Raw genomic sequence first — 12,060 nt, forward strand, 5'->3', positions numbered from 1 at the left:
CTAGACTGAAGCAGATGGAGGGTCTCCACCCGAAATGTCAACTGTCCATTTCCTTCCATCAGTGCAACATGGCCTGTTGAGTTCCTCCAGCATTTTGTGTTGCTCAGGAATCTAATTGTATTTACTACCTTTACAAATCATTATGGGCAAAAACATGTAAATGAAGAGGGTATTTCATAAATATAGTAAAAAAAAGATTAAATTAAAGGACGTGTCACAACAGGATTTTCAAATTTTACCTGATCAGCTATTGCAATATGTAAATACAATGTTTACCAGTTACTGTATCTACAGTTCTTGTGGCAATTAAAATTACTCCCAATAACAAAGAGATCATCACCAATGAACAAAATAAATATTTTTAAACTGAGCTTATTCAGATAAATTCCACAATCACCTTGAATGTCAGGAATGCAAAATTACCGTGAAGACAGAGGTCTGGAAAACTTTAGTCAACATCTCAGAGACATATTCTGCTGCAAAACTTCGAGTAAGATACAGTAGTAGCCAGTGAGTGAAAACCTCTTCTGTAATAACATTCATCTGTTATGATTTATCTAAGCACATCTTATCTGACTTCCAGTAAGAGGGCAGTGCACTCTGATGCAGCAGCCTCTACAAGGACCCAAGCCATACTGGTTTGGTGTCGTTGTCTTTGCTTTTTGTCACTTTTCACCTTCACCTGCCCTGTTTTTGCTAGTCTCCTTCCCTCATCCCTTTGTTCTTTGTGCACTTAGATCAGATTATTAGATTAGATTATAGCCGTTAGAACTTAATAACCATTTGTAAGCACCAAGTTTTATGCTTCATTTTTGACTTCTGAAGAACCTCAGATCAAAAACATCAATATCCAACAATCTAAATTATGAATTTAAGAGTAGACATTGAAACGTTATTGGTTTTGATGGATATATTTATTTTATTTTGTTTCTCTTTTGACTATTACAGACGAGCAGGAGCATATCATTGGAAATCTGGACAGGTGGGAAACCTGACAAATCATGCCCAAGTAGTGCTGAAGAATAAAGATAACTTTAATCAAAAGGTTAGAAGAAACTTTAAAATAGACAGAAATAAAATTATTTTAGAAAAATACCTGTCATTTGAGGCTGCTTCTCAATTTCACCTGGGTTTGTGATGTCAGAGACAATATAAAAATAAATGAAAAATTATAATAGTTACTGTTAAAGTCTTGCTAAGATAAATGTTATTGTAAACTCAAAAAACTCAGCACAAAAGGTTCATTTTTCTCATGCTTGCTCACTTAATTTTTCTCTTCTTAGCACCTCAGTAACTACCTTTAATTATCAAGATGGTAGCTGTGAGGAGGGGACAGCAAAACACTTACATTACTGTATATTTAATGTTGAAGTATTTTCATACATGTTGAGACCTGGGTGCTGGAATGGAGTTCAATAGTCTTATGGCCTGGGGGAAGAAAGCTGTTTGCCATCCTAACAGTCTTTGCCCTAATGCTATGATACCTCCTGCCTGATGGTCGGGGGTCAAAGAGAATGTGGGTTGGATAGGAGGGAACATTGACAATGCTAAGGGCCCTGCGTAAGAAGTGCACCTGACAACTTTCCCAGATGGGTGGAAGCCATACCCTCTCAGCACTCTAATCCTTTGTAGGGTCTTATGTTCAGATGCCTTGCAATTTCCGTACCAGACAGTGGTGCAGCTGGTCAGAACATTCTTAATGGTGTTCTTGGGAAGGTGAAGAAAGACCTTCTCTTCTCGAGGAACAGACACCCTATCTGGCAGCAGCTGAGATGAGGAGGACCCTAGATGGGGTAAACTTACGCAAAGATTCAGGGCCGAACAACATACCTGGTCAGGTTCTCAGGGACTGTGCAACCCAGCTAACAGAAGTTTTAGCAGCAACCTTTAATAACTCTCTGAAACAGTTCACTGTTCCTGCAGGCTTCAAGGCAGCCACAATCATTCTGGTGCCAAGAGGGCTGGCCTAAATGATTGCTGCCCAGTGGCACTGACTTCAACAATTATAAATTGCTTTGTGCAGCTGGTAATGGATCATATAAAATCCAAACCTTCCAGCTACACTGGACCCTTGCTAGTTCACCTACTGCTCAAACTGGCTCACTGATGATGCCATTATCTGGGCCCTCCACTCCGTCTTGACCCACCAGGAAATCGATGCTTCATACGCCAGGATGTTGTTCATCGACTTTAGCTCAGCATTTCACATGATCATCTCTCAGAGGCTGGTGGGTAAACTGTCCTTGTTGGGATTCAACACCTCTCTCTCTGTAACTCGATCTTGGACTTTTTGATGGAGAGACTCCAGTCAGTCCAAGTTGGCAGCAACATCTTAAGCTCCATTACTGGTGCCCACCACCCCCCGGCCCCCAACAAGGCTGTGTTCTCAGTTTGCTGCTAATCACGCTGCTGACTCAAAACTGCACTGCCAGATTCAGCTCAAACCACATCATCAAGTTCCCTGATCATACTACAGTTGTTGGTCTTATCAGCAACTATGATGAGTTGGCATACATAGAGGAGGTAGGGAGGCTTGTCAAATGGTGTGAGAACAACAACCTGGGTCTCATTGTGGACAAGATAAAAGAGATAATTATGGACTTCAGGAAGGCATAGATTGACTGCTCTTCATTGCACATAAATGGCTCTGCTGTAGAGGGAATTAAGAGCATAAAGTTCCTTGGCGTGCACATAATGGACGATCTAACCTGGACCCACAACACTTCACTAATTAAGAAGGCACAGCAGCATCTACACTTTCTGAGGAGAATGAGGCATCCAAGGCTCCCTGCCCCCATTCTAAAAACTTCCTGCAGGAGTATTGAAGGTCTAGCTGCATTATCTGCAAGGCATTGAAGTTGCAAAGTATTGAACCTCAAGACCCTACAGAAGACAATAAAGAATGCTAAGAAGATTATCAGGTTCTCACTCCCCCATATTTGCGATATTTACCCAAGGACCCAATGCATTCTAGAGGATCCCTGCCATCTATCCCCCAATCTTTTTGACCCACTACCATCAGGAAGGAGGTACAGAAGTATCAGGACTAGACTGCCAGACTAGGTAACAGCTTCTTCTCTCAGATTGTGAGGCTAATGAATAATGTCCTGCCACCGAGATCTAGTCACTAGGATAGCGAGCTATTTACTGTTTACCTGTGCTGTACTTTACTACATTCATGTTGAATTTATATTTTATTAACTTATTTGTAGTATAATATTTTGATTTATGGCGCTGTGTGGGTCAGGGTTTTGAGAGACATCTGGAGTAGGGATTATTGCTCTTGAAATTTCAGATATTTGCAAGAAAAGATAGCAGGAACTGTTTATGTGACTGTAGGTGTGGCGGGACATATTTTGAGGGAAAGATAGACAAATGATATGTTTTTGAATATTATTATTGAGAGGAAAAGGAGGATCAGCAGGGGAGGGAGAAGTTCAAGAAACTTTATTTGGTTTAAGCCATCTGACGTCTGTATTTCTTGGAAATATCTGAGGAGAAGGTTGTAACCAAGAATATCTGAGGCTTGGGACATGATGTACTTAATTGTCCTAACTGGTGTTGAACAATGCAACAGAAAGTAGCTGTAAAACGTTACTTTGCAAAAAATGGGACAGTTTATGTTATTACACTTATGGATGGACTCAAATGTTTGGCCCATCCCATTCATTGATATTGTTAATGACTTGTAAATTTGAGTAAATATTTTGAGCAATTTCTGTATTGTTTATTTGACATGCATAGAAGTAAACTTTAATTATGTGGTACTTTCCAAACAAATGATTATCTCTCTAACTATAATATGTTTTCACTTTTGAATTTCAATATGTAAATAGTTTCACATAAATACTATTTTTGTTGTTTTCCGAAGTAAAATATAAAATTATTTAAAATGCTATTCTTCTATCACAGAAAACTTCTGGAAAGGCAAAAATCAAAATACTGAAGGATCAATGTATAGGTATGACTACTTTTCATCAATTTGTGTTTCTATAGGTTATAATCATATAAAAATGAATCCATATTGTGTTATTTCAGAGCCTCCAAAACGTGAATCCTCCAGTATACCAATTTGTGAAACTGAAAGGCCAAAAGTCAATTGGAAGTTATGTGGACAGTGTGAGACCAGAAGTCCTGTATTGGTAAGTAAGTAATCAATATATTATGTCCGGAAGAATTTGAGCTTTAATGTTTTTTAGCATATCTAACTTAATCAGTGGAAGCCTATTTAAACTAATGGTTACAAGAACAGGAAGAAGTGACAGAACGCAGAAATTGCTTGCAAAAAAATATTTTTAAAAGAATAGTCAAGCTTTTTGGCAAATAACAATCTGAGATTGAATCAAACTTGGACCCATGTTAAGTTAGCAATATTTGTTATAATTCTACTGAAAGCTTGAATAAGTTATCTGCAAAGTTTTTGAAAACTATTCATATTCTTTAAATGTCACTGATTTTTACTGTGGTGTTTTAACCTAGGAAACTGAAATTATAATGTTTTCCTTTAATTAAAATGCATGGTATAACTGATGTAAAATTAGTTAAATTAAACAAGGCATGTGGGAAATGACCGATATAAACATGCTCCATGATCAATCTAGCCCTTCCTTCCTACATAGCCCATCCATCCATGTGCAGCAACTTTGAGGGGTCTATAGATTTGGATCTCAAAATCCATCTGTTTCTCCACATTTAAGAATCATGCCGTTCACCTCGTACTCTGCCTTTAGGTTTGATCTTGTAAAGCAGGGGCTCCCAACCTTTTTTATGCCATGGACCAATACCATTAAGCAAGGGGTCCATGGTTCCCAGGTTGGGCACCTCTGTAAGTATAACATTTCGAAACTAAATTGGTGATGATGTTGGCAGAAGTGATAAAAATGAAAATTTGAGCTAATTGACCAAATTTGAGCTAGGTGATTTTGCATCTGTATGAAATGGCACAGTAAGTGCTTCTTCATAAAGGAAGAATATTTTTTAATAGAAAACCTTCAAGAATGGCTGAGAGACATAGATGGCAGATTTTAAATAGTTAAATTCATAATGACCTTATGAATTTAATAGTTTGTTAGTTTAGAAATTTCCTTATATGTTTTCTCATGGCTTGTGCATTTAAAAAGATATTAATGACTCTCCAATCCATTTTAAATCTCCTCAAGGCATATTAACATCTTCTTACAAATTTCTAGAAGTTTCTGAAAACATTTAAACTGCTCAGCATTCTGAGGTTCTGTTAAAGCTGAGTGTGGGGCTTATTTTATCTTTAGTGCCATTTTTGTTCTGATGTTAATGTGGATCTATATTTAATTGCCTCACAAAATATCATTGTAGAAAAATTTTGTACTAAAAAGATGGTACACGTCATAAATGTTGGTTTGAATCCATATAATTCCACCTTGAGTAGAACTGCTACTGAATTGACTACTACATTTTGTTGCATTCCTTTTAGTAATCTGTTTTAGGTCATTAAATCAGATCATTGCCGTCTTCTTTTTTTGTACACTCTTTTTCAACATATGTTTGGGTAAGAATCAATTTCAGACTGGCAAACTTTTAGCTATTTTCTTAACAGTATTGGGACTAATGCACACAGATAGTTGTTTGGTTGCTTCAGATTTTAAGTTTCTTGCTCAAAGAACAAAAGATCAGTGCAAATGTCTGACACATTTTATTTGTTTTATGCAGTTTTGCAAGCAGTGCAAAGGTCCTGGAATATAGCATGTTGTTGGACAGAATATCTTAGGCCTGCTGTGTTCACCAGCAACTTTGATGTATCTCAGTATACTTGATGGTTTTGCCATTCAAGAAAATTTTGTGCTGAATTTAGATACTTGACTAACTTTAAGATTTAAACATTTTATGTAGAAATTCCTGATAATCACAATTATCTCTTTCTATAATTAAGTTATGACCTTTAACAGTTACATAGAAACATAGTTAAATCTATATTTGCTTGAACCAAAATATCTTTTTTTTGGAACATTATAAAAACTCTAATAACATGTTTTCTCATAGTGTTGTATATTTTTGAGTCCTCTTGCTTTAACTTGACACTTTTCAAAAATGATCTTATTTCTTGTAGCAGCTCTCAGAGAAGATTTTTCTGCTGGGAACACTCTTCATGAAATAACTAATGCATATACCCACTGTTTTGCATTTACTAATTGTAATACTTCAAAAATCAAGACCAATGTCAAGATTCATGCTATCTACCTGCTGTGAATAAGGGCTTTGAGTGTGAATTTCTGTTAATCTAACCATGTAGAATTTAAAGTCAGTTTTGCTTTTGCTGCATATATGCCAGAAAGGTGATTGTATAAATATTTAGAGCATAAATATCTTCCTTTTATATCAGTGGTAATTTCAGCTAATGTCACTTTAGTATTTTTCCTGAATTTCCCAAGGTTTGTATTGAGTGTGGAGAAGATTACTGTTCCAGCTGCTTTGCTAAATTCCATCAAAAGGGGGCGCTGAAGCTTCACAGGTTTTCCCCTTTCCAGGTACAGGCAACTCACTATTATACATTTTCATTAAAGATAATATTTAATATTTAAATCCATTGTAACACAGAGATCTAGAAATTAAAATTTTAACATTTGAAGTTTGCCTGAGATTGAGTTTAATCTGATGAGTTTTTGGTTTTTGATTCTCAGCCTTCAAAAGAACAAACTGATTATTGTATCATGTTTGTAAACCAATCATATTGTGAGTAACTAATCAACAGTTACACACTTTTTTCTAACTAAATTTGAAGGCATTCTTGTCTTTATCCCTGAAAATGTGTGAATACATTGGTAAAATAGATTAGTTGTAACTGAGATCTAGCCAGTTATCAATTTCTTGCAAAGACTTGCTGAATTCCTGTGAAATTTATTTCAAAATCAATTTTGAAAGAAAATCAGTCTGGTCAATAATCTTGTGGCAAAACTGAAAATTAAAATTACCTGTGATATGTCGAGGTCAAAAGTTGTCTTTATATTAACCGGCATTAAAGGATGGGAATATTTGGTTTAGGATACACAATGCATGGGAAATAAGTACATGCAATCTCACTTACATATACTGTTATGTATGGCAAAGGTAACATCATGCTATGGGGATGCTTTTCAGCAGTAGGGACTGGATTGATGGGAAGATAAATGCTGCTAAATACAGAGAAATCTTGGTTTAAAAACCTGCTAGCCTCTGCCAGAAAGCTTAAACTGGAGAGGAAGTTCATCTTTCAGCAGGACAACTACTCAAAGCGCACTACTAGAATAATCATGGAGTGGCTCCAAATGAAGAAAATTGATGTCCTTGAGTGGCCCATTCAGAGTCCCGACCTTAAGCTGATCGAACATCTCTGGCAAGACCTCATGATTGCAGTCTACTGCCGCACTCCAATTTGAGCAATTTTGCAAGGAAAAATAGGCAAATCTTGCTCCATCATGTTGTGCAAAGCTAATAGAGACTTATCCAAAAAGACTGCTGGCTATAATAGCTGCGAAGGTGTTTCAACTGAGTAATGAGCAAAGGGGGAATGAATACTTTTGAACTAACATTCTGATTAATTGGCCATTGGTTAATTGGGGCAGCTGCTTATTTGGAACAACTCTTAAAGAACAAAAACTAATTGGGAAAATAGCTGGGATTCCCTTTGTTTATTTGGAACACTATGCCACTTAATTGGAACTGGAGACTTTTGCTGAACAGGTTCTAACTAGCGTCAGTCATATGCACTTGTGTGGCTGTTAGATACTACACCATGCTTAGACAGAAGTTTTTAAATAGTGTCACTTGCACATGCTTGTGTTATGTTAACTATCTGGGCTGACGCAGTGATTTTTTAATATTTTTTTAAAAATCTTGACTTCAAAAAATTCAGACTTATCAAGATGCTACAAAAAGATTTGACACTAGCAAAAAATTACCCATGATGTCTGTACTGACTTCTAAAATTTAGTTAATCAAACGAACACAGCAGTGTACACTGCATGAATTTTTTCGTCAATGACTATTAGGAACTAATACACAATTTTATAGTACTGTGGTAGCATTGGTAGTATTCCAATTTGTTGTGTATTTCATTAAAAAATATAGTGTGCACCTGTGTATGCATTGCCTATAGAAAGTATTCAGCCCTCTCCACCCCCCCCAGAAGTTTTCATGTTTTATTGTTTTACAACATTGAATCAGTGGATTTCATTTGGCTTTTTTGACACTGATCAACAGAAAAAGACTCTTTCATGTCAAAGTGATATAAATTAAATATAAAACACAAAATAATTGATTGCATAAGTATTCACCCCCTTTTAATATGACACACCAAATCATTGCTGGTGCAGCCATTTGGTCTTAGAAGTCACATAATTAATTAAATGGAGATCTGTTTTGGAGACCTGTGTGCAGTCATGGTATTTCAATTGACTGTAGTAAAGATACACTTGTTTCTGGAAGACCCAACTGCTGGTGAGTCAGTATACTAGCCAAAACCACACCATGAAGACAAAAGAACACTCCAAGCAACTCCACAAAAAAGGTTATTGAAAAGCACATGTCAGGAGATGGATACAAGTAAATTTCCAAGTCACTGAATATCCCATGGAGTACAGTTAAGTCAAACATCAGGAAATGGAAAGAATATGGCACAGCTGCAAATCTGCTTAGAGAAGGCTGTCCTCAAAAACTGATTGACTGTGCAAGAAGGAGACTGTTGAGAGAGACCACCAAGAGACCTATGCAACTCTGAAGCTTCAGTGGCTGAGATGGGAGAGACTGTGCATACAGCAACTGTTTCCCGGATGCTTCAGCATTTGCAGCTTTGTGGGAGAATGGCAAAGAGAAAGCCACTGTTGAAAAAAAAATCACATGAAATCTCAGCTAGAGTTAGCCAGAAGGCATGTGGGTAACTGAAGTCAGCTAGAAGAAGGATTTATGGTTTGATGAAACCAAAATTGAGCGTTTTGGCTATCAGATTAAATGCTATGCTGAAACACACCATCCCTACCGTGAAGCATAGTGGTGGCTGAATCATATGCTTCACTGCAGCAGGCCCTGGAATGCTTGTGAAGGTAGAGGGTAAAATGAATGCAGCAAAATACAGGGAAATCCTGGAGGAAAACCTGATGCAGTCTCCAAGAGAACTGCGACCTGGGAGAAGATTTGTTTTCCAGCAAGATAATGAGCCCAAGCATAAAGCCAAAGCTACACAGCAATGTCTTAAAAACAAAATGTTCTGGAGTGGCCAAGTCAGAGTCCAGACCTCAATCCAATTGAGTATTTGTGGCTGGACTTGAAAAGGTCTGTTCACTCACAATCCCCATACAATCTGACAGAGCTCGAGCAGTTTTATAAAGATGAATGGAGAAAAATTGCAGCGTCCAGATGTGCAAAACTGTTAGAGACCTATCCACACAGACTCAAGGCTGTAATTGCTCCCAAGGTGCATCTACTAAATACTGACTTGAAGAGGGTAAATACTTATGCAATCAATTACTTAGTGTTTTATATTTGTAATTAATTTAGATCACTTTGTAGAGATTTGTTTTCACTTTGACACAAAGGAGTCTTTTCTGTTGATCAGTATCAAAAATGCCAAATTAAATCCACTGTGATTCAATGTTGTAAAACAATAAAACATGAAGACTTCCAAGGGGGGAAGTGAATTCTTTTTATAGGCACTGTATATGTTTATATTTGTACAGACATAGTTATAATTAAAAAGAAAACAGGATTTGAGTGCATTACAACAATTGTTAGAACATTGAATTTCTTTCATCTTCATCCTCCTCATACAAAAGTTCTTGTAGAATTAAGATGGTTCCATTTCGGCTGATCAGACCAGAACACTGTGCACCATCACCTGTCTGTTTGTGATCCTGGGACAGACTACAGTTGCTGTGAACATGCAGGGTTGAGGGTCACTACATAGTTCGCCATTTCACATTGTGTTAAGTATGAATGGTAGGCGCAGATTAGTATATCCTTATAGTGTTTCCTACATTCCAGCTAGAGAGATGAAGTGAGTAACTTGATTCATTTAATTATTACAGTTCCTTTTTAAAGCAAATGTAATACAATTAATGGTCAAAAACATCAATTTTTGAGAAGTAGTTTCTGTTGGGTCTAAAATGTTAACTGATTGGTATTCTCACAACAGATACTATCTCACTACTTTCTGTGCTTTTTTTTCTTTTTCCTCAAGTTCTTTGTGGAAAAAATGCTTTTGTTCTCTACAGCTGGTAGATCGTTGTCAATATTTTTATTGTGAGTGGAAGCTCAACTAAATTCATAGTGATGCTTCTTAATGTGGCTTGGGTGAACTGGTAGGGGCATCTGACAGATCGTGACTCAAGGCTGACAGGAGGAGTCTGGAAGAAGGTTGTGGATTTTTGGTGTAACTAATGGCAATACTGTTGATTAACTGCCCTGACCTTGAAACATTCATTTCAGTCATGTGGACTTCCATTGATGATAACATAAAATACCATCACTTTTAAAATGTAACTAACTGTTAAAAATTATGATGCTTCTGTTGTTTAATCCCATCTGTCTTTCTGTGTAACGCATGAGAGGTTTATTATAACTCAAACAGTTTATGCCATCCTTTACTACCTATGAAAATATTCAACCTGATTAGCTGCCCAGCCTGCTTGATGACTTTCATACTGTTGAGTGTTGCAAGCTGAGGGACACCTTTCATATGCCTTCTAGAATGGCCGAATTCCTTCTTACCTAGTATAGATCCTATGCAACTGGTGCCAGACTTGAATTGGAATATATGATTTTTTTTGTTATGCCTTGTCTGTAAAATAGTTTACAATGTAACACCATTGGTGATATGGCCTTGAGGCCAGCAACTGTTACACTTGGCCCAAAAATAATGATTTAAAAGATAAGGTCATCCAAGATAACTTTTTGTGGCTTCCTTTCTTGAAAATACTTCCAAAGAGCTATGGCTGTCTTGGTACAGAATTTAACAGAATAGGGGTAAAGATTAAAGGATGTTCTTAAAGCCTCCTCAAAATACAATATCAACCCTCCGCCCCTGACTTCTTGGAATCTCTGGCACATTAGTGGCAAAAGAGCATTGAGGAAAATATGAAAAACATTGTCCATCATCGTGTACTCACCAAAATCCTGCTTAGGCAGAAGGAGTACACCTCCTCACAAACTACTTACATGGCCACTCTTTGGGCCCCTCTGGCCCCCTCTGAGGAAGAGTCTGTGCTTCCCATATTGATCTCATCAGCCACAAAACTTGGAATGGAAGCAAGTCATCCTAGATTCCCTGGGACTGCCAAACAACAGAAGACAGTTCTTAAGTTGAAGGACTTTTGATATGAGGAGGATTTTAAATTTTGCTTAATGATTTAGCAGTTTTATGCCTAAATTCTGTCTTTCATTTGAATCAGAGAAATTAAGAGAAGGGTCTTCGGTTACTACAGCTTTTGGAGAAGACAGCAGTATACACAATCTGCTACTTTCAATTTGGAAAAGAATATGCTTTTGTTCTGTTTCATTTTATGCCATGCATTTGAATGCATTTATTAACAGGATGTAATATTGTGTCATTTCAAATAGAATAATGAGGACCCTTTGGCAATGACATTTAACTGTGTATTTTAACAAAATACTTTAGTTTTTTAAGTCTATTTCATTTATGCTGAAAAGATGTAGTCTATTCATTATGATATACAGTGAACCTAAGTTTTCATTCTCTTGGTAATGAATCTAACTTGTCAAGAAAATGCAGTAAGTTCTAAAGGATGTGGTTGTTACCCCATTGCATTAAAATTCACTTGCTACTGAAAGACTTAGTTGCTGGTTATTTTCAAACTTGATCCTCCTCTGTGTCAGTGTAGAGGTGTGCTTTGAAGGTGAATGGGCGCTTAATGATAATAATGATACTGTGATGCTGTTGCCTTCTTTTTGTGGGGAGCCATGTGGTGTGGTGAAAGCCCTAGAAACATTCCTTGTGTCTTGACTGTGAAGGTTGATTTCTCAGGGATGGAATAGGGATTACTTCTTGCATTTGTGCTTTGTTCATGGGGAGGGAATGAGAATAGTGACCAAAAATAA

At 37.0% G+C, this 12,060-nt stretch overlaps 1 protein-coding gene across 1 annotated transcript in view; it reads left to right on the top strand.

Moving 5' to 3' along the window:
* Nucleotides 1–12,060, top strand: part of zbbx (zinc finger, B-box domain containing) — a 153,130-nt gene that overhangs the window by 28,404 nt on the left and 112,666 nt on the right. Inside the window, exons 5-8 of the mRNA XM_063044882.1 lie at nucleotides 949–1,045; nucleotides 3,913–3,961; nucleotides 4,039–4,142; nucleotides 6,405–6,500. Coding sequence (XP_062900952.1) covers nucleotides 949–1,045; nucleotides 3,913–3,961; nucleotides 4,039–4,142; nucleotides 6,405–6,500 — 346 coding nt within the window. The remainder of the gene's footprint in view (nucleotides 1–948; nucleotides 1,046–3,912; nucleotides 3,962–4,038; nucleotides 4,143–6,404; nucleotides 6,501–12,060) is intronic.

Source organism: Mobula hypostoma, chromosome 4, assembly GCF_963921235.1.
Source record: "Mobula hypostoma chromosome 4, sMobHyp1.1, whole genome shotgun sequence".
NCBI lineage: Eukaryota > Metazoa > Chordata > Chondrichthyes > Myliobatiformes > Myliobatidae > Mobula > Mobula hypostoma.